Raw genomic sequence first — 27,488 nt, forward strand, 5'->3', positions numbered from 1 at the left:
TAAAGACTTCAAAATCTGACATCTGATGAGTAAAAACAAATTAAGTGACTCCAAAAATCAGGATGAAATGAATGTGGGTCAGCTAATGAACCTGTAGTCACAGTAGATGATCTCGAAGACATCAAGGCACAAGAAGGTATTTAGGAATCGGCTTGAAAGGAGCCAAACAGGGTATTTTGAGACTGAAGTAATTCCCAGTGCTCTATGATGCAGTTTATAAATGGGTGGTACCAAAACATGCATTTCATTTTATGTAATTAGTTGCGTGGAGAGGGAGATTGCATTACTGTAAGGATGATTGTAACCTTGTGTTGTGTATTTAGTCTTTTCACATGAAAAAGTACCTAAACTAGCTGTAGTGTTAGTACTGTGCAGCTTCACAGTGACAGCAGATAATCTGCAGACGCCCACAGCAGAAGATACCCTGCCCTGTGCAGAGACTGCTGCAGAAGGGCAGACTGCCTTCACAAACATTTGGGTGGCACATAGCAGAATCTTCCCTGGTTGAAGTTATTACAGTGGTACTCCACAGACATCAGCACAGCATGCTGTAATCTTTGTCTAGTCACAGAGAAGAGAGCACAATGTTCAGTCAAGTTTTTCTGAGTCTCTGTTCTGGTGCATTGCTGGCATTAAACTGTTGGCATTGAACTGCTGGAGTTGCAGTCTATTAACAAAACTAAGGCTGTGCAGTGCACTGCAATGCAGCTTATGGATTTTTCTAAAAATATCTGTGAATCTAGGCTTCCAAAGAGCAGGGATAACAAAGCTTCACCTACCCAGAGTTGGTCGTCTCTACTGGGGAGGCAGCCTGTGTACTAGAACCAGGATGTTGCCTTTGCCTGTGGTTTTGCAAGTCATGCACAAGCTATTGTCAAAAAATCAAATTTGTATTGTGAGTAGCTACCAGTATGTACAGATATGGTGTATTTGTGTGCGGTATAAAACAAATCTGGCAGCCAAGTTATCTGCTGGGAGGAGTACACTGAGATGATTCTTCCTCAAATCAAACTTGCACATCCTCAGTAGATGGAAGAAAATGTCCTGCTAAATACTGAGATGAGATGAGATGAGATGAGATGAGATGAGATGAGATGAGATGAGATGAGATGAGATGAGATGAGATGAGATGAGATGAGATGAGATGAGATGAGATGGGCATTCCTGTGTAGGGTGATGGTGACTGGCCTCATGTTGTAGCCAAACAATCTGTGCTCCTCAAGAACATTGCTAGTGGTAGATACTGAATAAGAGACAATGTTGCTTTTAAAAACTCAGTAGCTCTTTTATCTATTTTGTAAGGTTGGAAATGTACAAAGATATAAAATGACTGACCAGTACTGTGGAAACTGAAGTCCAGTAGAACTGTTTGAGTTGACTGAAGTTTAGGACTTCAGAAATTTTGCAGGTCACAATGTAAAGAAAGAGTCAGAAAGAAATGCTGAATGATTACAAAAATTGGCTAGGATATGGCATGCTGCTGCTGCTGAGAAGTAGCTTATATGAAGAGGTGCATTATGTGGCCAGTGATATTGATGTGGGCATATGGAAGTTAATTCTGGCCTTCGTCATGGGCTTCTGTCCAAATGCAAGAAACTATTGGGCACACATGCTGAATGAGTCTAACTCTAGCTTCCTCACTTTGGAAACATCGATAGCATCCCTTCTTCAAACAGCCTTGTCTGTTGCTATCAACGTTAGGAGCACTATGAGGGGAGTTTCAGGGTGACAGACATGTGACCATTTTGGGAGTTCTTCTCTGTTTTTTCTCGTGGAAGTAAATACAGGTTTATGGTGGGTTTTTTTGATTTTTTTTTTGGGGGGGGGGGTTAATTTTTGTTTGTTTTGGGGTTTTTTTGTTTGTTTTTTTCGTGTTTTTTTTTCCCCCGCCTCAGAATTTATGACATAACATCTGAGATACAGAAAGTTTTACTGTCCTGAGAACTTCTGTAATGCATTTAATTTAAATCTTTTTCCATTGCAACAAATTTGTGAGATGTAGTTTTATTTAGAAACTTAAAGTATTGGCATTTTAGATACAATTTCTTAAAATTTCCAAGCTTCTATGGACATTTTTTTCCTGAAATGGGAAGGGTAAAGGAAATAGGATGTTTTGAAGAAAATCACTATCCTGGCATTATATACTGCAATTATATATGTTTAAATACATGGGTAGCAATGCTATGAAATTATTGTACCCTCCTGTTGCCACAAGAGGGCTATATTTTCCTAGAGTTAAGTTTTTAAAAAACCTCACAAATTTAAACTGATTATTTTGTTGTTTTCTCTAAATTACTCTCTAGAGTGTTAAAATGTGAATACAGAATGTCTGGTAGGATATGTGGCATGCAAGAAGATACTGATGAGCTGAGTCCTGTAAATAGAGCAGAATAAATTATTTCACATCAGCTAGGTCATGAACTTTTTTTTTGGACTGTGCCTGTGGAATATGTTAAGCACATGAAAGACAAGTGTCATGCTACGTCCTGGAAGTTCAGATACAGTTTTGATGGTGCTCTTCAAGGAGATTCTGATCTCAGATATGAAAAATAAGATGGTTGTATAATTCTTGCTGCGTTCTCTGTGTGTTTGCTTCCCTATGGTTCTTTTCAGCTCTTAGATCTCCTTTCATTCCTCAAGGATCATGTTGCAGGCCATGTATAGTACTTAAAAAGCATTAAGTGGTTGTGTTCTGGGATAACAGAATTAAATACTGACATTACGGAAAAAACACTTTTTTCTATAATTAGAAATTTTAATTCTTTTTTCCTTCAGTAAGGAAAATAATTTGTAACTTAGTGAGTAATTTGTAATAGCATGTGTCCATTATAATTTATTATATTTTTGCATATTCTGCATGTGACCTTCTATTTTCTTCATGGAATAATCTGTGCAGGTGCTACTGAGATGAATTAAAAGATCTCAGTACAAAACATGTGACACTGATGTGCTTATTTGATTCCACTCACTAGATCACCCTCTGCCATTAGTTGTTCTGTGTCATAAGTGTCATTCTTTATCAAAATTTAATATTAATAATCACATTACAGCAATATATATATATATATATTTCAGGGGAGAAAACTATTTGCCGTTGAAAAGTATTTTCTGTTATAAACTTAGTTTTCATTCTTCTGATTAGAAAAAAAAATTGAACTTCATTTTAGTATCTCTTTTTCCATGAGACACGTTTTATGACACAACAGAATGAAATCTTTCCTCTGTTGAAGTGATAGCACAAATTTCAGTCTCTTTTAAGGTTTTCTTTCATAGTTCATATTAAAAAGTAGAATTAATACTTAGTGAATTGTGATTGCTGATTTTTGGCTTTGGCAGAGGTAAAATGCCCTTTGTTTAGGATCATTTGTCCTCTTCAACCATTTGGTGTGATGTTATTAAGTGTACTAAGAACCTAGGAAGACAGGAAGGAGCGATGCAGTGTGTGTTTTGAAGCTCAAGCTGAGGTATTTGAAGGCTTAGGTTCTCAGGATTTTATGCTATGTTATAAATTGTGCGTGGAAATAATTGATATTGATGTAGTGAATATTTTAAGAATTTCACTTCATGTTAAGATAAATATGTGTTATTCTTTGCTAGCACATTTGTCTGTACTTCCAAATACATACAGCAGAGATGAAGAACAAAATTGGCCATTGCTTATCCTTCCAAACAAGAAATTTTCCAGTCAGATAGGGATGAAACCCAGAGAGCAGTCCTTTCTGCTTGAAATAAGGGACCTTAAAGATCATCTAGTCCCAACTCCCCCTGCCATGGGCAGAGACACCTTCCACTAGACCAGGCTACTCAAAGCCTTATACATCCTGGCTTTAAACACTGCCAGGATTGGATTGGGGAATCTACAGCCTCCCTGGACAGCCTGTTCCACTATCTCACCACCTTCACAGTAAATAATTTTGTCCTAATATCTAACTAAATTTTCCCTCTTTCAGTTTCACTCCTTGCCCTGTCACCCCAGTTCCTGTCAGAGAATCCCTCTCCAGATTCCTTGTAGGCCCCTTCAGATGCTGGAAGTTTCTGAGGATCTATGAGGTCTCCACACCACCTTTTCTTCTCCAGGCTGAACAGCCCCCATTTTCTTAGCCTGACTTCATAGAAAAGGTGCTCCAGTCCTTTTATCAATCTTGTGGCTCTCCTCTGGAATTAGACTTAGATCTTAGTTCTCCAGATTTAGATTTACTAGAAGTAAGTAATGTTTTATATATCATCTTTCTATAAACTAGTTAACTATTTATCTGGAATTGTAACATTGCAGAATGTTAGGCAGCTGTTGGAGGCATTGGTTGTTTCGTCTCCCATGGAATGAGTATCTCTGGGTTCTTTAGTGCCCTAGAAAAGGGCCTTTAGTGCATTTTGCTAGAAGAAGATAGTGCAGCTACAAAAAGTGTTCCATCTGTATTAGAGTTTGTGCTGTCCCCGGGCTGTTTTTCTTTTATCTTTTCTGCTGGTGAAAGTAGAGCATATCCGATGCATTACCTGCTGTGAAATACATGACACTAATATTCATGTGTATGTGTTGGAAAGCAGCTCCTTGACTCAGTTATCATAATACAATTTTTGTTATGTTTCTAATAGTTTATATAATGCTTGACAAATAGAGCACTTGTGCTCCAGTTGTCTGAAACTCTTAACTAGTGTAGGGTGTATATGCTTTTATTATTTCAAGGTCTTGTATTTTACAAACGATTTGCCAGGGTGAACTGTGGTAGTCTGTGATCAGAGGTTTGGATGGACCGTAAGGAAACTTGTTATACCTGCTAGTGCTGCACAGCACAAATCTTTATTCTTCCTTTTTCTTGCAGTCATGTGTTATCCATCCCCCTCCCTCATCTCCTGTTGTCCCAATTTTCTTTTGTATGCATTTTCTTTCTTTCTTTCTTTTAAAAATTGTTTTTTCTTTTCTAGGTCTGGGTGGGTTCAGTCACAGAAATAACTATTGATGACCTCTGTGCAGAAGACAAAGACTCCTCACCATCAGAACTGGTGTATTCCATTACTCCACCTAGCAATGGGCACTTGGCTCTGAAGTCTTCTCCAAACAAGAGCATCCTTACTTTTACCCAGGCTCATATAATTAAAGGGCAACTGGTATTTGTACACAACGGTATGTGATTTCAAAAATACCACATCTGATACCAGAATCCTGCTCCTATTCAGTATATTTGTGTTTGTAATCCATTAAAGATCCCACTGTAATGTCACAAAGATCTCAAAACTCTCGTAGTGTGAAGTGTTATACATTGATTATACATTATCTCAAAAACTAAACAGGAAAGGATCTGATGTCTACTTAAATGTGTGCTCACTGGGAAACCTTGGTGTTCTTGGGGTTCATTGGATAGCAGCCTTTTTTCTGAAAGCAGTTTTGCAGTAGGGGAACATTTCCATGCACCTTTTAGAGATAGAAAATCAATTTTTTTGGCTATTGTGATCGAAAATTTCCTGAAGCCTGTCTTTCTACAGTGCAGAGCTCTTCATGGACCAACAGTCTCACAGATATCTGCCATAGTGCAGTGATGGACGATGAGGTTGTGGTTCATCTGTGTGATGTCAGTGTCCCTTTCAGGCTATGAAAGAATTAAGCTTTAAACATTGACTCTTTCTCCAATTGTCCAGAACCAGAGATTGGGTTTTTTATGCATTTGAGAGAATGTGTGAGGAATAAAAGAAGTCAGGGCAGCTTCTTGCATCCTTGAGTGGTGGTGGTGGGAAGCCACAGGAATGAACTTCCCAGTGGGGTTCCAACCAGAAGAGGTAGGGCATTCACAGGATGATACCTACTTGTTTCCTGCTCCAGCTATATTACTATGTTACCTCAGTTGAAAGAAGAAAGGAGTTGCTACAGAAGGAATAAATAATTGGTTTGGGATGGAGACAGAAGAGATACACTGCTCTCCTGCCAGACCTGAGGCAGGCTGGAATTCCAAGTGCTCTTTGGGTGCAACTGTCACTCCAGATTTGTGCTGTGTCTTCAGGAGGTTGAAGTACTCTGCCTTATGATGCACTGTCTTGCAGAGTGCGTATGTGTTGCTGAAATTGTTTTACAAGCAGCAGCTCGTGAGCTGTAAGCATCCTGCTCAAATAATTTGGTCAGGAAATGAAAGGTCAAGAGCATGACAAAAGTAAATTGTTCCAGGGGAGACTTTGACATGTAAAAAGCCCTATGATGGTAGGACAGTGGTAAGTCTCAGTGTGAGGAAATTAATCCACTCTGTGTTTCGGAAAGGGCAAATGCACATGTGTAGTCTTAGAGAGTGAATCTTGATTAATAAAAGTGAAAAGAAGAGAAAATTTCATTTTCCAGTGAGTTGGAGTAGAGTAATTTTGTAACGTAAAATTAGCCAGGTTGTGTGTCAGGTCTTGCAGCTGCTCTGGCTTTGCCATCTACTCAACCTTATGGTCTCCAGTGCTTCACAAAGTACTCTGGTCATTTTGTTTCTTTGCATTTCTTGATCAGCAATTTTCTTCCCTCCTTCATCTTGACCTGTTGCTGGAAATGTATTTGTTACTCCCATCTTAGTGCCCGAGCCTTGACCTGGGGCCTTTCCTTACGTTGTTGCTGTTATTCAGCTTTTTATCCCTTTTCTCTACGTTTCCTCTGTTCCTTGTCATCAGTCTTAGAGTGTGTGCTGGCTTCTTTGTATCCTCTTGGAAGTACACCCATCTACTCTTCCTACTCACTCAAGCCCTTTCCAAAGGGAAGAGCAGCATCTTCTTGGCTGAGGCAGCTCTTCCATCCTCTGGGTACTCCTCATGGCACTTCATATTTTTTACACCTGTGCATGGCAATGACTGTCCATCCTCAGTGTCTTTTTTACTCCTAATGAAAGTACTACCATACTTCGCTTTTATGTCTCTAAATTAGACCTCAGAATTTTCTCTTCCCATTGCTCAGCCTTATGAGTTACATTATGCTTGTGCTGTCCTGTGAGTTGCAAATCTTCCTCTTTGCTCTCATATTTTCCCCTTGAAAATTTTGTTTCCTCCATAATCCCTGATTGTTCTATCACCGGCATAAATGCAAAACTAGAACACACCTTTCCATTTCTGTAACCCTCTTTCATCATAAGAATTCCTTCTCTTTTCACTCTTGCTTTACTCTAGGGTGTTCCCCTATCACTTTTGCAGTATAGGCCCTGCCCTTAAACCCAGTGTTTTTCTTAGGGCAGTAATGAATTGAACTCTTTTTTGTTCTGAAGTCTTTGTGTCTTCCCTATGCAGCTTTTACAAACCCTCTTTCTGGTGTCATTTTAATCAGCTCTGATCAGATACATCTTAAAAAATTAGTTGTGATAAAATGATAAATGCTCCACCCAAACAGAACTTTGAGAACAGTTCTGTTCCTGACTACTGATGGCAAAATGTCTGTGTCAACTGAGCAGTTGACCTGCCTTAGCCAAAAAAGCAAGTGAGGCTGCATAAACAGGTTTGTTTGGGTTTTTTTCGACTTAGTACAAATAGTAGACTCCCAGATGCTTTTTTGAATAAGCAACTGGTTCTTTTTGATGAGGAGAATACATCAGAAAATAGAAACTTTTAAAATAAAAACAGTATGACCAGATCTTCCAGAGTAGCTTCAGCTGCCTGGCTAATAGAAGAGCACGTCTTAGGTATATTGGTAAATATAATCTCAGAACGCACATTTGATTCTTCTTATATGTTAATTTATAGTTAGGCAAAGTATGATGATCTTTACATGAAAGTATGTGGTACTCTCTGGCTTTCAGTATCTGTATTCTTGTAACAATATCTTATGGCTAAATTGGGCAAAGCAAATTGGAGAGCATGGTAATTCTTTGTAGCAGTTAATGTTTCACTTTTTTGTTTTGTCTTTTTTACCTAATTGAACAGCATGGGGGACCTCTGCTTTAAAGCAGCATGTCAGTTCTGAGACAAGTATTTTTACAGGACTCCACTCAGACTCCTGGAGGTATTTTGTTATTGCTTGTGCCAAAGTACATACAGGTCCTAAGATTAAAGGGAAAAAATGTGCATTTATTATGAGAACACATAACCTCTGAAATAGTTTAAGCTGTGACAACATACCTTCTTCAGCAAAGCTGAAGTGCAGCGAAGAGGCTAAGGAAACAAGAGTTTATTCAGACCTTCAAATATAAAACAAATATAAAGAATATCCTAGTTACTTTTCTCCCCAAATTCTTTCTTTGCCAAAATGTGACTGCCTAAGTGCTTTGGACCCTCCTGTGACATAAATGGAGTTGGAAATCTGGGAGTCATCTTCTCTCCAAATTTAACTTTATTAGAGTGCCACTGAGTCAGTGAAGAAAGAGAAGGGGGCACTCTTGCTGATTTATGTCTAAGGGGTGTCTGGCCTTCACTGAAAACAACAGTTAGTAATTTTTCCTGAGAAATGGGTTTATTGCATTATCAATTTATTTAATTCTAATTAAGATACAAGGGCTCTGATCAAACGTTACTTTCAGGATGATTTTGGATGTATTGGTAAGGAAACTTTCTTGTCTGCCCATCCAGGAGTCACTTTGGCAGTCACACTGACACCACCCAAGACTTTCGTTGTTGAGATGGAACCCCCTTCACATCTGGTGGCTCCAGTGAGCCCTGCTTGACTCTACATACCCAACACTCACACAGTCAAACAAGGTTTCTTCGCTGACTTGAGCTCGGGTTTCTCTTAGCAGAATCTCATGTGCCCGTATCCTTAAAATAATTTAATTATTGCAACAGCAGAGTAATGGCTCTGGCTGGGAGCCCCTGACAGAGGACCCTGACCAAAAGACTTTGCAGCCTAAGCCACAGAAGTCTGGAGTCCTCGACTCCTGCCGTGTCTCTGAGTGTTGGTCCTCTGGCTGCAGGTCGCCATGCCCTTTGTTTTGCCAAGGTTCAGCAATTCAGGGCCTCTTGCATCAGGCTTCTGTCACCCAGAGCTCAACCTGCAGCTCCACTGCAGCTGCATCCAGAGCTACCTGCACTGAATGTGTTCCTTAATAGTGGAGCTGAGAGTGAAAGGTGTCCAGTGTATGTTTGTGTTCTGTGTGACAGAGTAATGCAAGAATAAATTTATGATTTTGATTTCCACAGGAGCAGTGTCAGGAGGCTTCAACTTTCAGGTGACAGATGGTTTGAACTTTGCACCCCAACAGATTTTTAGCATCACAGCTCAGATGCTCGTCATTAGCCTTGAAGTGAACAAAGGGCTCGGAGTCTTTCCAGGTCTGTTTTTTGAGGTGATCATGATTGAAAATACCCACGTGGAAATATTGCCTAATACAGAGTTATTTGTCAGATACTTAACTGGTTAACTGTAGCTGGGAACATTTATATGTTTGTAAAAAAGCTTTAATGTTTGCTCAAACAGCATACTGCTTTTTTGCTTTGTAGGTTTTAACTTTTTGATATGTGCATGCTTGGAGTCATAGAAACTGGCAGTGAAATGTTCAAGTACAATGTGATAATAACACTGTCTACCTAAGCTCTGGAGATTTCCTATTCAGGTTTGTTTAAAATCTCTGTAGTCCACTGAAATATTTAGAGATGTCTTAGTTGGTTGTGATTTTGCCTTGTAAAAGCAATAGAGGAGTGAAGCTCGTGTCCATGAGATTCTAAATAGCACATATAAGTTTTCCAGATTGCTAGTTCACTATTCTTTTATTTGGAATGAGTTATAGACAGAAGCACAGACTCACTGAAGAATCAGAAAGACTGAAAACTTTGATTCGTATTTGTACATTTGTAGCTAGTTGGTTCAGCAGCTGAGTTTTTTTTAATGAAATCGAACCATTGAAGGAGTTGATGTGCTAAGAGGTCTCACCAGAGCCATTTACTCCTTTGCACTGGCAACAGTAATCCCTCAGGAATCTAACATTTGTTGCAGGATTAAATGGGAAATAAAGATTAGTTTTCTCTCAGCAATATCTTGCATCATACTTCTGTTTGTGCTGTTTTCTTCTTTTTTATTCTCTGAATCTGATCTGTAGAATCAGAAAGATACTAAGAATTGGCAAAGTTCTGGAGGTTGTAATCTCTACTTCGATTTATTAATTGGATATGGAGGAGGAATACTTTGTCTTCTTGAACTTCCTGAATATAAGTTGCATAAACAAAGGTTTGCAACAAAAGCCACTTAAACATAGGCAACAAAAAATGAGATTGTAGCGGCATGATCTTCTAATTCAGTTAGTATAAATGGGATTCACATAAATCCACTTACAAAGCTTATTAACCTGCAGTTTTGGTGTGTAAGGTTGCCTTGGGCACTGGGATTTACTGGAATTCGATCTTAAGCCAGTGATAATTGTAAGAAAAGTATGCCTAAGGCAAAGTCTCTAGATTCTCAATCAGTTCTTCAGTTTACAAAATACAGTATTTCTTTCATTGGTGCAAACTATTCATCCAAGATTGTGGTTATTTTCCTGAATTCTCACTTACTTTGGGTTAGCCAAATTCCTTTTAAATGTTATAAAGTGTTACTAGCTTTTTTACATCTTCTCTTTATGGTATTTTTAGAGACATTCTGGACCTGTATGGCTTTCAGCTGTACTTTGCCATCATGAAATGACTGTTAAAACAATGATGGTGCCAAATGGTTAATATATATAAAAACAACAACCAGTGTCCTGTTAAATATATAGCACTACAAAAAAAGGTTAATTTTGAGCCAGCTTGAGAAATCTTCTCTCTGGGGTAGTAAAAATTTAATTTATTGTGAAGAATTTACCATGTCTTCATGACTGGGTGTAAACTATTCTCTAAAGCATATTGTTCTGCAATTTTATAAGAGCATGAACTGCTGTCTTCTTTTGTGTTGGGTATACCAGATCTGTTTATATAATTTATAGATTTTTTTTTTCTGTTTTAACAGAAGCTTGTTTTATTCAGCGTACACAGAAAATTGACTGCTAGATACATTAGCTTTTTCTGCTGTAAGCTAGATATGTGCAATAGGAGGATTTGCTTCTTCAGGAAGGCAGTTGCTCAAACAAGAAATGAGTTGAGTTTCTCTGAGGAGAGTAAGCCTGACTTATAGTTAATTGGAAGCAGAGGTTGTCTAATCAGTCTTTAGATGAGATGATTTATAACTGATTAGCAGTGGTAGGGAGGATGCTCATGCCAAAGCATTTTCCAGATCTTAAATGTAGGCAGTAAAAATATGTAACAAAATTATTATACACCAACATTATGTTGTTGCCCTCTACTTGAATTGATTAGCTTGGCCCTACTCAATGTCACCTGTTCTTGTGTGTCTTCCTCTGCTCTCTATTCCTGGCACCTGTGTTTGGGTGGGGTTTTTGTGACCTCTCCTTCTGTGATTGGGAGCACACAGGCAGTGTTGTCACTTCATTTTTCTTCACCTAGTCTTCTGGCTGGCAAATAACCTTCCTCTCCCTGTTGAGGTGTCAGACCACGGGAGGTTCTCAACTGTCAGGTGAGAAGGAGAAGGTTATGTTTGGGGGAGGATGCCATTTTACGGAAGAGCGTGACAGACTTTGTTGTCTTTGTCTCTAGACTGTATTTTAGCCTGTTGTGTTCAGTGAGTGAGGTCAGGTCTGTTAGGAATTGAGGGGGTTTTGTGACAGTTATCCTTGCTCCCCATGGCCCTGCTCTGTGATGGCAGTGGTGTGATACCCTGGTATGATCATGGAAAATTAGGGCAGTAACTTCAGTCACTACAGTGTCACCATGTTTTAGAGTTACTCTGTCCTACTCTGTTAAGGTAATAAGGCCTGATTTGCATAACTAGCAGGTTATTGATAAATAACTGCACTTGCAGATTTATATAGTGTGATTAACTGTTGTGCTAAGTTGTACATTCTTGACTACATCTGCTGTATGCACAAGGTCATGGATCCCTCCTTCCTGCCACAGAAAAAAGGGAAAAGAAGGGAGAGGAACAGGAGGGAGATTTCTTGAATTAGATATTGTCTGGGAGTATTTTTCTCAGCCTGAGAGGCTCCTTGACTTTTCAAAGCAGTATGGACACAGAGAGACATGGGAAAGTAAAAGTGGGAAAACAGGCAGAGACAGAAGATCTTATAACTCTGTTTCAAAGTAGTTGTTATTTGAACTAGAGCACAAACAGATATGAATAAGCGGACTCCTGTTATTATTAATGGCTTTCAAAGCATCCCTATTCTTCACTGTCCTCGCCATATTATTTTCTTCTGGATATTTTAGCATACATATATATATGTATAATATATGTGTTATTTTGTTTTATTCTTGTATGAAATGGATTGATAATTCAGACTTCTAGTATATGTACTACCATATAGTCTTTGAAATGATATATTAAAACCTATATTAGCTTGTTGCTCAAGGAGAAGAGAAAATCTAAAAAGGAGGCTGAAGTGGGGTATGGGGGGAATAGGATGATAGGAATCTTGCTCCTCTAAAATTATAATTTAACATAAATTTTAGTTTGCTGATTGTGTACCTTGAAACTGCATCAAAAAGAAGACCTTTTTTTTTTCTTTTAGGAAATTACTAGCTTTTAGGAAATTACAGCCCCAGCTGTGTCAAAAATTTTCTTGGTTTGACTAATGCCAGAAAGCTCTTTATAATCTTTAAGCAAGAAGGTAGTAACCTTAGTAAGGTTAGTGTGGTGCTATATATTAAAAGGATTTTGTTACCACTCCGTTTCCATCTGTCTTAATAAATAATACATTATTTCAGTTCAGGCTGTTATTTCTGTTATATGGTATTCTTCCTAGTTTGTTCAATTCAGTACTTATGTTTTAATTGTATTTAATGAAAATCCTGTTTCATATCGTTAAAGTGTACTTTTGTTAATGACTAAATTTGCTTTATGTGCTCACTAGAAACTTTGCCCTGTTGAGGCTTCTCTTGTTCAAATCATCTCTCTCTTCTGTGGCACCTGGGAATACCAGAAACATTGCAGTTTGAATTTGGTTCTAGACATGTGATGTAGAAACAGTACTTCTTATACATGCTCTATTCTACACTTCATGTAGTTTTTGCAGAAGCCAGTCTTTAGCGATTATATGTGCTGAAGAGAACTGCATTTTTTTCATTTTTAAAACAAGGGCACATCCTACTAATGGGCTTTTTAATTGAAAAAGCTGTGGAAGGGTTGTAACCAGAAGGTAACTAGAAAACGAGTAACCCTGCTGATCTTATAAAATTTTATTGAAATGATAAATAGAATACCTGGGTGAGAGTGTGAGCTGTGCACACAAAACTTTGGCTTTTGGAAAAAAATGCTGTTGTAAATCTTCTTCCTATACTTGACATTTTTTAGGTTCCAGGAAACCTATTTCACAACATGATCTGAAAGCTGTAACCAATGATGTGACCAATGCAGGAAACAGAACTATAACTTTTGTGATTGTAACTTCCCCAAAACTCGGAAGGCTGATCAGAGTAGATTCTGATGATACCACTCAGGAAATCTTCAGTTTTACACAGTCTATGGTAAGCATTTACTTTGTAACAACTAGTTGGAGAGTGGGTTTTTACTTCAGAGGGTATCTCAAATGCTCGTTCTTCATGTGATCCATTTATATCTGTTAAGTAACCCCACATATGTGACCCATCAGTGCAATCACCCAGATTTGCTATGTCATTAAATATCTGGCATCTAGTAATGAACACAAGAGGAGCCTTTGTTCCCCTCTGCTTGGATACTAGCAAGGTCTTGGCAATTCCCACTGTTTTGCTTGTAACACTATTTGTCAAGAAGAGCTGTTCTAGTGCCATTACCCAGCAGTCAGAGGTTGGAAGCTTTTAGTTTTTGGCAGAAGGAACAGCCTTTTTCTCTATGAAAAGTCCAAGTATCAGATTCATTTCAGCTGTACACAGTCCTCGTGGATGTCCCCAAAATGACTTTTATTGACTGAATTGGCTATGGTACTAAGTGTTTGAAGTATCTTAACTGTGATACAGGTTCTCTCACTGAATAACTAAAACGTGGCAGCTTATGTAACTTGATGGAAAAATTATTTTGGAAAAGGAATTACTTGTCTGTGTGCAGAATCTGAATATAACTATCTTCAGCGTGCATTAAGCTATTCTCAGAAAATTGAAGTGAGGGAGATAAAAGGGGGTCTGTCTTCTGACTTTGCTCGTGGGGAAACATATGTTTACAGATTTTAAATTTAGCTGTTTAATTTAGCATATAAAGGAATAAGAAAATCTATTGGCCAGAATTTGAAACTTGGACAGTAAAATCTGGAAAAAGGATTGACATTTTTATTTGCTGTCATCAGACTTTGAAACAACCTGACCAAGGACAGTTGTTCTGATCCCAAAATATGTGATTTTTATGAGTTACAGATAAAACAAATGAGCATATTAGACAGAAAATATTTCAGCTAAAGTTTTGAAGTGTCATTCTTTTTGGATATGTCACTCATATGGCTATGACCATTATGTGTGTTTATCGAATAGTACCATGTCAGAATATGTCACTTATTCTCTGTGGCTTTGGCTTTTACTAATGTATAGCTAACTTTCCATTTAACTTTGTAAATTGTGTAAGGTTTTGGGCTGAAATTATATGTATGCTTTTCTTGTCTATTGGAGATATTTTTACTGGCCATTTTAATTTCAAACAAGGAGAGCTAAATGACATCTTGCAGGTGGAATTGCTATTTATTTTGGTAAAGAATGAGATAAAAGGGAGCGAAAAGGGAAATAACCTTTCAGTCCAGTGTGTTGTAATCACAGGGATTTAAATATGAGTGAAGAAAACTGCATTTATGTTACAAAAATTGTACATTTTCCATGTAATGGAGACTAAATAGTTTAGTTTCTGTTTGGTAGTGATCTTGTAAAACTGATATAAATTGCAAAAAAAATGTGCATACTGTAGGTATGTGGGTTTTCATTGACTTAAGTCTGTGTTGAGGAACTTGAAATTTCACTTTGGTAAAGTAGTTATTTCTTTTGCTGGGGTACTGAACTCTTCCGTATGCCCTGTGGTTTATTGCTTAGTTGCCAAAGAAAAAAAAAAATTAACAAAAAGAAACAGAAATTACTATTGCGTTCCAAGACATTTTTCTTGAACAGATGTTGCTCAGCTAATATAAGAAAATTATTTGCACATTAAACACTCTTGAGTAACACAGGAGTTTTTCAACATAATATTTGATTTTTGTTTTTCTCTGCAGTACTTTCTGTGATATCTTAGAAGTATTTTCATCTTGCAGCAAGCTACAGCTTCTTCATTATATAGAGTCAGTGCAGAGGTAAACACAGAAATCGTCACCAATTCCATTCTAGTCCTAGCCTAGACATTAGAATGGATGTGCAGTCAAAAAACCCCAAAACAACCAACAACAATCAATTAAGATTGATACTAAACCCTGCTAAATTTAAAGGATGTGTATTGTGCCTGTATTTGTTACAAAAATTTGCTGTCCTCTGCTTGAAGTCCTAGAGAGGTTTTGGAAAGTTACCTTGAACTAACATATCCTTTAGCTATTAATTTTTTTTGTTTGTCCTATTATAGCCATTAAGAATGAAATCAGTATAGGGAAAGCAGAAACCTGGAGATGTACATAAAGGATTTTATCACATCAGTCTAAGTTTTTTAGAGAGAAATTGGGATGGTTTTGAGGCTGCTGAGAAAACTGGCCTTGAAAGCCCAGATTGCCTAGTGATCTCAGTGGAGGCTGTTGCAGTAATTTCAGGGTTCAATCTCTCTGTACTCACACCTCAGATTCTATCCTTCTAAAATGCTTCATCTGTGATAACAGCAGGGGGGTTTTGTTTTCTTTCTTCATATCTTTCAAGCATATGTGATAGAAATGTGTACTAATGAGTCTCTTCAAGGTGTTTGTAGGTTGTGAGGAGTGTGTTAAAATAGTAAATTTAAAACCAGCAACATCTCAGACAGAGGTCTCTGGCAATTGCAAGCTAACGTGCAGGTCAGGTCAGTGGTTGCCTGGGAACTTGCCAAGGATTTAATAGGTGTAACTGTCATCTCTCCAGGCTAGCGAGTGAATTACCAAGCAGATCAGATGCTGAATCTACTGGATAAGATTCAGTAAGTACTCTAGTCTTGCTGTCATTAGAAATTCTATTACAGTTACAATGTATTATAGTACTGATCTTAAAATTCAGGTATCGTTCCAGCTGATGAGAAATAATCTAAAAATACTGCCTTTTGCTTTGGATTCTAAAGGGATACATAATTTTATTTTGTATGTGCATTTGTTTCTCTGGATATTTACTGCAGTATCTTGCAATATTTTGAAGCTACTCACAGTAGACTGATTAGATGCCTTGAATATGATGATCTGCAAGGTCAGTGCAAGCAGAGATAGGACAAACCAGATTCCTACTTGTCTATTAGGAATCCCTGTCTTGCTGTGATGTAGAAATTTTCCACTGCATAGTTTTTCTGCTTATACGTGAGTAAATATCAGTGCTCATTACACTTCCTTCTGGTTTTCTTATTCTCTTACCAAGTATCTTTTGCTATTTGCATGATATAACTGCATCAAAGTCTTTTTCCAGCCTTCAGCCTTTCATACGCTTTTTCAGGACAAGTAATTCAGCCCTGCTGGTGTCCTTACAAAGAAAACCCTAGACATTGATACTCTGATTTACTAAAAATACAGTCCATCTGAGCTTTTTCACCATTGCTAGTTTGAGATATTTTCTCAATGTTATATATCTCTTTGCTCTTCATGTAAGGCTTTTACTAGCATTCATGCCCAGTAACATTTCACTTATTTTCAGGTGTTTATCTGGCAGCACTGAGTCCATCATAAGAGAAGGAGAAATGCAGGATAATCTCAGTGTACCTACACGCTGGACTGATGGGCCAGGGCCAGTGGTGTGAGGTTCAACAAGGCCACGTACCAGGTCCTGCCCTTGGGTCACAACAAGCCCAGGCAGTGCCACAGGCTGGCACAGAGTGGCTGGAAAGGAGCTGGGGGTGCTGGTGACAGTGACTGAGCATGAGCCAGGGTGTGCCCAGGTGGCCAAGAAGGCCAATGGCATCGTGGGCTGGATCAGCAATAGTGTGGCCAGCAGGAGCAGGGCAGGGATTGTCCCCCTGTGCTGGGCACTGCTGAGGCCACACCTCGAGTGCTGTGTCCAGTTCTGGGCCCTCCCTGCAAGAAAGACCCTGAGGGGCTGGAGTGAGTGCAGAGAAGGGAACGGAGCTGGGGCAGGGTCTGGAGCACCAGTGCTGTGAGGAGCAGCTGAGGGAGCTGGGGGTGTTTATCCTGGAGAAAAGGAGGCTCAGGGTGACATTGTCACTCTCCACAGCTGCCTGGAAGGACAGTGTAGTCAGGTGGGTGTTGGCTCTTTGCCCAAGTAAAGGTAAGTATTGGTATTGGTAAGACAGAACATGGCCTCAGTCTATGCCAAGGGAGGTTTAAATGGAATAGTAGGACACCTTTCTTCATATGAGACATTGTATCAGATTGTCCAGAAAAGTGGTTGAATGGCCAGCATGGATATTTGAAAAGACGTGTAAATGTGGCACTTGGGACATGGTTTAAGGGTGGACTTGGCAGCTGTGGGTTAACAGTTGGGTTTGATCCTACAGGTCTTTTGTAACCTGAGCAATTCTGTGATTCTTTATACTCTGCATGGACTAAGGTACAAAGATCTCTTTGAACAATATTCTCAATATATTTTTTCTGTCCTTAACACTCCTCTGTTTCTAATCACCTTGCCCTTACACGTGTATCTTCTCTTTACTTGGACCAGGTTGATGAAGGTGTGATCATGTATGAACACTTACATGCTGAGTCAGCTGACTGGAGTGCAGAAGATTTCTTTACATTTACTGTCTCCTCTCCACCATCAGTTCTGGATATCCAGATGTTCCATGTTCTCATTTCATATGCAATTGACAGGCATGATCAGAATAGTCGTCTTCTAGCAAATACAGGTAAAAATGCTTCAGTGTTTGAGCTTAAAATTGTTTTGGATCTGTCAGAGGTCCATTGAAGAATGGAGAAAAAACCAAAAATTTCTTTCCCTTCAGTAAGCAGTGACCAGAGTACTTCTGAGACAGAGAGTACTGTAGGATAGTAGCTTGGAAAGCTGTGTTCACTGCACCCTTAGAAACGAGATAGCTACATATGTTTGATGCTTCCTACGTTGTAGAAGATATTTTGTTTTCTATAATGCTAGGTGAAAAACACTATCAGAAGCTTTGAGATACTGGTATTTCTTTAATCTCAGTATATGCGTCAGTCAGAAAGTTTGTCTCATAACTGATTGTATTTTAAAAGTAGTGGTAATACATTTTTAGCCATGACGTGGAAATAAAGGATACCACAAAAGCGAAAATTTTTTGATCATCATCAGTGTTTGATATATTCTAAAATAGTGCAACTCTAAAATGTTCAGTTTCTAAGATTCTCTTTTCGTTTCTGCCAGGTGCCATAGTCCAGGAAGGAGGTAGAGTATTAATCAACAAAACAAATTTAGATGCTTCAAACCTATTGATTAAGCTACCTGATGTACAGCGCTCCATGTATGAAGTCTGGTTTCAGGTTCTGTCTTTACCCCAACATGGCATGATTGTTGTTGGAGAACGAAATGTAACCAAAGAAATGCCTAACTTCTCCCAGTATGTACTGGACAGATTTGGAATTATGTACATACATGATAATTCTGAATCTCTAAATGACAATTTCACTTTTGCTGTTTGGTTAAACCTGAAGAGCAAGCCTGCTACAAAGCCCCATAGTGAAGTTTTAGAGGAGATCTTTAATATCACTGTTTTCCCAGTGAATGACCAGTCTCCAGAACTGAAGACTAAAAGACTGCACTTGAAAGTCCTGCAGGGAGATGTGTCAATGCTGGGGGCAGAGAATCTGAAAGTTGAAGACTTAGATAATGACCCAGCTGAGCTAAAATACACCATTATTAGCAACCCCAATAATGGTTACTTAGCAATGAAAAGCAATCTCAGTGTCTCTATAAAAGATTTCACACAAGCTGATGTTGACGGTGGTAAAGTCTGGTTTGTACAGGATGGAAGTTCGTCTTCTGGGGTGTTTTATTTCAGTGTGACTGATGGTAAACATCGCCCTTTATACAAACTATTCAGTCTTGAAGTCGTACCAATTGCTCTTGTCCTAGTCAACCTTACCAATGTTGTGCTGCCGCAGGGCCAGACATCTGTCACTATTACTGATGTTCAGCTTTCAGCTGTGACAAATGGAAAAAGCACTAATATTATGTATGAAATAACTCAGCCACTCAAATATGGGCACCTCATGATTGGAAATGAGCAGGTTACTAAATTTGAGCAGGCAGATTTATACTCGCGAAGGCTCTCTTACCACCTGTCAAATCTCACTGCTTCCAGTGAAGTACTGGAGTTTATGCTTTTTACTGCAGAAAGCAATCTAACAGGACAAGTGCTGAACATCACAGCCAAGCCTTTAGTACAAATTGTATCTGACCTGCAGATTTCAAATCAAGCAGCTTATAAACTTGGAAGCAGTGATCTGGATGCTTCTGAGCTAGCCAATTTGACAAACAGTAATCCTAGATTTGAAGTGATAGTGCCCCCTTCTCATGGAAGGATAGTAAAGAAAAGGTTTGTGAATGATGCAGTGTTTGAAGATATTCAGACGTTCACGCAGGCTGACATTGATAGTGGTGTTTTGCTGCTAGACGTAGACACAAATATGACGGGCATCGATCTGTTGAATGACTCATTTACATTTATACTCAGGGCAGATGCTGTGCAGCCTGCTGTTGGCTGTTTTCAGTATGCCATTGTGCCACACAGTCCTCCTCTTGTGCAGGGCTTTACAACAGAAGTGCCTTTTGTAACCAGCATGACCACTTTCAAGGCTCACTCTACCTCAAAGGATGAGGCACCAGCCTCCTCACAGAATGAAGAGCCTGCAGAAGAACTACAGAATACTGAACCAACTATGTGGCCAGGGCAGAATCACTGGGGAAACCTACATGAAGAAGGTCTATTGCTAAATCAGGCAGTGGGAACAAGTGTATCTGTGGAGTTGAAGACTACAAACCAGGTTAATGGCAGGAGTTCCAGAGAGCAAGAAGGTGAAAGCAGCCCTTGGTACATCATTATCCCCCTGGTCCTGGTGTCTGTGCTGCTCATTGCTGCTATTACTTCTGTGTGCATTTTGTTCATGTGTCAGAAGAAAGAGAAGACAAAACCTTTAGTCAAAAGTCAAACAGACACAATCCTCAGTAGTGCAGATCGATGTCTGGAACGGAGCTTGACTGTGCCCACTGTCACAGTGACTCCTCTCCTGAAGGGGACTGAGAGAAGTACAGCCTCAACATTTGTGGCAGTAAAACATGAGCAGCTGCTTCCCACAGTGGTTTCTCCAGCTACAGAAAGGTGTCTGAAAAACAGCTTTTTAAATCTTGATCCTGAAATGATCCAATATTGTCGAAAAACAAACCCAACTTTGAAGCACAATCAGTACTGGGTATAGTTATAACAGTTTTGGTCATGCTAATTGATGTAGTATAGAAAAGTGAATATATGTTGTTGACATATAATTTGCTCTTTATTACACTCATTTATTATAGGTCAAATGATGATGAAATGATGAAATGTGTGTTAGATGAAATATAAATACCTCTGAAATAATAAGAATCCTACTGATTACAGTGGCCATAATAGAAGATTTGGTATGGCAGTTGATATGTCAGCAAAATTTCACTTAATTCAGTGTGGAATTTGGCCTCATGTATTTTGAGTGCACCCCATATGTGCAGTACTTTTTATTTCCCGTGACAGGTAAAATAAATATTCTGTCATGGATTCTATATTTTTAATAGAATTGTTGGTTTTGTTTTTTTAAAACTAATTTTGCTATAAAGGTCTTTTATTCCTTCTGAATCACTGCTTCTCTTTCAAGAACTTCTAATTGTTTAAATAAGTAATTTTTCCACTGTGCTAATTTCGATAATGTAATTTTGACCTGAAGGCTGTTCAGAGGCCAATACTAAAGAATATTTTGACAGGTCACTGAACTGGATATCCAGAATTCAACAGCAACAACAGTACAGCAGTGAAGAAGGATTCTGGTGGAATACTGTGAAATGTTGTTTGCTCTTTGGGTTTCTTTTTTCCTTATTTAATACTGAACTCTAGCCTGTAGTATCTAAAAATTGGTAAAATATATCCTTTACTCATATGGCAAAAACTTGAGTATCTGTCAGTCAGCCTGTCTGCTTATTTACCTTTAGGCTTAAATTATGTCTGGATGGGCATAAAATTTCCTGCTCTTGAGAAAGGGGTAAATTCTGCTTTCAGTGAAGCAAACACAACTTTCTCTGGAGTCTATATACTCAAGCAGATGGCAGTAGAATCAAGTCCTGAGCTGCATACTGTCATCAGTCCTGAAGGTGCTGACAGAAGCAATCCTGCCATTTAGTATGTATCCTCTTCTGAAGTTTCTCAGTTTACCCTTCGTCTTTCAGAACACTGAACAAATATGCCTTACATACTAGAACAAATATGCCTTGTATACTACTACCAAGTACTACGTACTTCTGCTTTGCTCTGGTGCTAAAATGTGCAATAATTTCTGTGCAAAGGGAATATTGCACTATTTTTGGAAATCCAAGCTCAGTAGTGATGTGCAGTCTCCAGTTAAGGTCCAATTTTATTTTCACTGACAACAAATAATAAAATTCCTGTTAACTACAGGGAATGAACTGACTTCAAGGAAATGGTGCTGTGATTGTACCCAATCTCTTATTAACAGTGAACTTCTCATCTGTTTTTCACCTTTGAATTGCTACAGCTTCCATCTAGCCTCTTTGTAAAAACACTGTTCTCAACAGTCTCAGCACTGCACCCACTCAGTAAATACTGGAATACCATTTTTATTTAGGCCTAATTTTATCTAGGTACTGCCATTTTCGCTTTTATAGAATGGTTTTACTGACCTCAAGATCCTTGGTGCTATTCATTTCACACTAGTTTGTTTTGGATTTTTTTTTTAAATAGTTGATGATTAAGTGTGTTTCTGTCATTTATAGATTGCAGTTTTGGGAAATTTTCACCCACAAGGAGGGCCAGATGTAAACTGTGCCTACTGCTGTGTTCTGGGAGCTGAACCCAAGAGCAGTGGGGGTAGTCCTCATGTTTACCACCTCTGACATGATTGTGGTGCATTTTTTAGAGTCCACTTCAAGAAGAGTAGTCCATGTCAGTGGAAATTATACAAGCCATATCTTCAGCTGGTCAAGTTATCAGAGTACTAGAGACTAAAGACATGAACCCTTCATACACTCAAACTAAAATGTATTAGAACCTTGTCACACAGTTTTTATGTTTGTCGGTACTGTAACTTCCCTGATGCCAGTGTGTGAGTTTAAGTATGTGCACAGCATGAATGGCTCTGGGTGTTCAGGTGGATCACTGTAGGTCTGTGTGGTGACCTTTTCTGCTTTCCCAAAGGAGGTCTGGGGCTGTTGTGAGTGACTCTGAGCCAAAGAGCTGGCGTTGTCAGCCACCACAGGGACACCCCTGCACCCTTTGTGGAGGTACAGTTGTATGTCTCTTGCCATTTCCTGGGACCCCTTCTACCAACAAACACCAAGCAAACACCAGCTTCCTCCAGATCCCAGCTGGCAGATGCAGCCTGCCTCCAGTGCCTTCTAGACAGAAGCAGCAGCCTGATCCCTTTACACCTTCTCCAGGCCACATTCCAAGGAGGAATAAATAATTTTAATTTGAGCACTTTCCTGACACATGTAGAAGCCTGCATCGCATTTTTCTAGCTCCTGTTAACAGCAAAAGACATGCTCATGCTCCAAATCCTACCGAGCAGTGTGCCTACAGTTTGGTACCAAAATAGTGCACTGCTGAAAACAACTGGAGTCTGGTGACAAAATCCACATTGTCAGCTTGTGTGGATGAGGGTGAACAAATACAGAAATGAAATATGTTCTTTCTGGGCTTTTCCTCAGTGTTTTAGTGTAAAGACAGGTATGCCTAAATTTGTGGTGTTCAGTGTGTGGTGGAAATGGAACATAGGGCTGATGTAGTGCTGGTGATGTAAAAAATGAGACCATGACATAATAGTCAAAAAAACTGCAGTGCAGTCATAACTCTACAATCGAATGGGCATTCGTGAGTTCAAGCATTTGCATGCTAGGAGAAAAAAGTACTACATAAGAACATCAGAATAGGTGGTAGAATTTGTGCTGGCTCTTTTGGCTTTAGCATAAGGGGCTGAAATCTTCCTCTGTTTCCAAAATGGTTTTGGCTGACAACCGATGTTCATTTCAATTAGATTAGCCATTATGGGATTGTATTACATTTTGCTCAATTTTTAAAGCATTGAGGGTTTGGGTTCTGTTTCAGTTTTCTTTTTGTTTTTATAATTAAAATCAGCCTTTAAACCTAATTAATCAGGGAAGTGTTCCAGCATTCAGTTTTCTTCCTCAGTTTTTGCTGCTGTGAGACAACTGTGCCAAAGTGCCTGCCATATTATGGAATGTTTTGATGAAAACTTTATATTACTGTAAGTTTATTGTTAATCAGTGATTACTTGGTATAATGCAAAATGCAGAGGCAGTATTGTAACTGATAACTACATATGAACTTAGCATTAAAATCTCACCCTGAGTACCTAGTGAAAAACCCTCAGAATTAAGAACTCTGATTATGTTAACCTTCCCCTGTGGACAGTGCAGAATGGTCTTTGGCAGAGGACGGTTTATCTTGTTCATACATAGATACCTAATATAGGTAAGTCTGCTCTGGCTTAGCTAGTCCAGGTTTGAGATTATAAAAACTAGCTAGGATGAGTTTCATGCTGGGTTTTCTAAATTGCAATCAATCTAGAAAATGCCAAAAATCACACCTTACTTTGTCCTTATGGATTCTTTTGAGATTCTAGGAACACACATATTTTATGGTCAGAATCTTTCTTGAATATTTCGGTTGTTTCCCGTGGCCTTGAAGTTGTGTGTTTTATTTAATGAAGACTGGGTTTCTGAAGGATTCTCATTTTTATCAAATGGAGTTCTAAAATGCAACATGAAAGTGCCTTGAAAACATATATTAAATCAATAAACTTCTTGTTTATAATCCATGCACTTAAGGTTTTTGTGCTTTCTTTAAGGACATATGAAGTGCAGAGACACAAGAGAATCCCATTGTCAGTAACAGCATTCTTTTGAGTTTACTAATGTTGTATTTTTTAAATTGCTTATGTGCTGGCGGGGCTGCTGTGCTGTGCCCGGTGCAGCTCAGTGTGTGTGTCTGGAAAAGGAGAGACACCTCACTGTGCACCTAATCTGGCCATGGACTTGCAGGAATGTAACATCAAAATAAATGCATTAATTTGAACTTGCTCAAACAGGACTCCACTGGGTTTATTTTAGAAAGATTTTCTGTTATTTAACTGCACCTGATTTTTAAATATCAAGTTCTTAAATACATTAATGTTAATACATTAGTGCTGTTTCTTCTTTGATTTTCATCTTGATCAAAAGTACCCCCTTACTCCAGCCTCACACCAAATGCAAAGTTCAACCTGTTTTTTTTTTTTCGTCAGTCAGAGCTTAGCTGTAGTTGTTGTTGACTGTAGTTGTTCCTGTAAACTGAGGTAAGGAACTTCCTCTTGAGACATCAGAAATGCTGGTGGCCCTGGGGCGCAGCTTCCTGAATCGGTGCCCTGTGCACAGAAATCTTTCAGCAGTAGTGAGTTGTGTCCCACTCCTACACCTCAGAAAATACTGGTTTGTAAAGAAGAGAAAATAGGCCAGAAATGGTGATAAACCCTTCATATTTTCCTTTTATTAAAATATGGGTGAGGACCAGCTACAATTTTTGCTGCAGTAGCCTTTGCTACCTACTACAATTCAAAATACAGCAGAGAGTCTACTTACGTGGCCTCCAATCTACTTTGCACTTTTTTCAAGTCAGTCCTTGTGATGCTATGTCGAAGTACATTCTGTGAATATTTTTAAACAGGCTGAAAATAATTGTCCTGGCATATTCAATGGAAACTGTATTAATTTATCTTCACTCATTTCAAGCTAAATAATTCCTGCCAGAGCTTGCATATCCCGAATGCAGTCCCAGAACAAAATGTTCTTACATTGCAATTGGTGAAATCTATATTTTCACATCTGTTTGTAGGGAGATTCTGCATGGTGAAGTGCTTGCTTTACGTGATCATTTCCTCATTTTCAGTCTTGCTGCTTGGTTACTTCTGTGGGAATGCTTTATACATGCTGGTAGGCACTGCTAGACATGAAGTTACTTGCAGCCTGAGGTTTTAGCTGCAAAACATTTGCATGGCTTCGCAGTGAGAGGGGCATTAGTTTACATAAATTTGTTGGGGAAAAACAAAGGAGGAGCAGATTGAGCATTGGGATGGGAGTATCAGAACTCCTAGCAAGAACATAGGCAATAGAATAAGTTTATGCAATGTAAAATGTATGACTGATCACAGTGATCTGCTCCAGCTCATACACTTTATCTTGCATAGGTACAAGATGTGGTGCATGAAAGCACATGGGTGAGGAAATTCTTGAGAGATTAAAAAATGAGTAATCAAGAGCTTGCATTTCATATACAAATATAGACATTCAAGTTCATATCAATGAAATTGAATGTCTAAGGGAGAGGCATGTAGGAATTTGTTTTGAGACGTGCAAAGCCTCTGGGAAGCTGCTTTGCTGGCAGTGAGTGCTGAGGAAGGGGTTGGTTAGAAAAGCAGGGGGAGATAGGAGGATTACAGAGGCAAGCTTTCTGGGATTAGGTGGAGTTTCAAAAAAAATGATAAAGTCATTTGGAATCAGACCCATGGGTTTGTTTAAAAGGCAGAGGTAATGTGCTGGGCTATGCCTTAAGCAAGAAGGCTATGATCTGCCACACCGCCTGGGAAGAGAAAGTGTCAAGGTGAGTTTTGCTACTACTAGAAGGGAAAGTCCTTCTTAGAGAGGGGTGTGAAGACCTAGAAGCTCAGTTTGCCTCTTTTTTTCCCTCTGCAGCTGACAAGAGCTATTATTTCTATTAGAAATAAATCGTCTATAGCATGAACATTTTGAATTTTGACTTAAGAAGATTCTTTCAAGAAGTCCAGTTGTGGAGTTCATCAGATCAGATCACTAAAATCCTTTAAATAACCACCACCCAGACTGGCCAAATTAAGTTGCCTAAGGTGTAATTCAGATGTCAGATCTCTTGGCATGAATGCTATCTTAAAAATAGAGTTGCAGTGTTCCTAGCATCTTGGTCAAAGTGCAGAAAGGAACAAGATAAACTTGCTTTGGATTTTGACTGATTGTACTAATTGGAAGAAATTAATGATTAATGGTAAATCTAGCAATCTGCAGATACTGAAAGGTATTTGTAAGTAGGGCATCATAGGTCTTGATTTTGAGCACTGAGCTAACTACGCAGACAAAAATATACCTGAGCTTAATCCTTGAAAGAAATTAATGTATCTGGAGATACATGATCTCATTTACACATGGTTACACAAAATACTGTTGAAAAGCAGCACTAGGATAAGATTAGATCAGGTGTAGAAGTAAGCAGAAGTAGGATTAATCAACTAGAACAAACAACTGCCTTCTTCATTAACTATCTGATTGAGAAATTGACTGTCTCACTCAATCTGTATTAGCCATTTGAAGTCCTATATGCTTCTAGGAATGCTGCAATATAATCAATGAGTGCCCATTTTCCTTCCCGAAATCACCTTGTTTCTGGTTGCAGCACTTAGGTTCATTTAGTCTTCCCTGTGGTGCTGATTTCTGGGATTCAGAGACATCTCCTTGGTTCTGAGTGTGGGATCTGCCCTCAGAAAACAAGTACTTTGTGTGTGCCATTCAGGAGCAAGGAGGAAGGTAGTGGTCACCACTGATCTCTGTAATGGCCTACTCCATTCTGAACCCACAATTTAAACTTAAAGGCACTTTAAACCCATTCCCATTTCATTGGTTCTCCAAAAAGTCTGGACTGGAAGGTTGTAGAAGGGTGGGTTCATGGTGCCTCTCCGTGACTCTGCAGTTCAGGAAGCTCAGCTTGTGCTGTGCTTAGCACACCTTGGACATTTAGCAGCCTGTTTCATGTCTCACTAGGCTGCTGCTAGGCGAGATCCTTCATTGCCCAGCCTCTCTGTGCTCCTCCTGCTGTCAGAGAAGTCCTCTCCTGCACCTTCCGTGCAGCTGCAGAAGCAGGAGTTGCTCTCGGGGGCTGTCACACAGTGGCGCCCTGATGTAGTTTCACAGATGCCCTACTGCCACCCTGCTGGGGGGTTCTCAGCCTGGCAGCTGTGAGCAGGGGGCAGTACTTTGCTAAGAAACATGTAAGTACATGTTCTGCTTTAGAGTTGTAACTTCCTTAAAAAAAAACCCAAAACCAAACAAAACAGAAAAACATTTAATTTTTTAAGAAACACAAACACAGAAGAAGAATATATAAGCACTTATAAAAATCAGACCCTCTGTGAGATACTGGAATAATTGTAAACAGTACATCTTCTCCCAGGCCCTGGAGTTACAGTCTGTATAGGATGGATGTACATACTGAA

At 39.0% G+C, this 27,488-nt stretch overlaps 1 protein-coding gene across 1 annotated transcript in view; it reads left to right on the top strand.

Moving 5' to 3' along the window:
- LOC106859626 (chondroitin sulfate proteoglycan 4-like) overlaps positions 1 to 24,295 on the top strand; it is a 36,967-nt gene extending 12,672 nt beyond the window's left edge. The window contains exons 6-10 of the mRNA XM_014887043.2: positions 4,924 to 5,122; positions 9,079 to 9,210; positions 13,256 to 13,428; positions 17,683 to 17,866; positions 18,361 to 24,295. Of these exons, the coding sequence (XP_014742529.2) occupies positions 4,924 to 5,122; positions 9,079 to 9,210; positions 13,256 to 13,428; positions 17,683 to 17,866; positions 18,361 to 20,411 (2,739 nt within the window). The 3' untranslated portion in view covers positions 20,412 to 24,295. The remainder of the gene's footprint in view (positions 1 to 4,923; positions 5,123 to 9,078; positions 9,211 to 13,255; positions 13,429 to 17,682; positions 17,867 to 18,360) is intronic.
- The last annotated feature ends 3,193 nt before the right edge of the window (positions 24,296 to 27,488 follow it).

This window comes from Sturnus vulgaris, chromosome Z (assembly GCF_052056855.1).
Source record: "Sturnus vulgaris isolate bStuVul1 chromosome Z, bStuVul1.hap1, whole genome shotgun sequence".
Classification (NCBI taxonomy): domain Eukaryota; kingdom Metazoa; phylum Chordata; class Aves; order Passeriformes; family Sturnidae; genus Sturnus; species Sturnus vulgaris.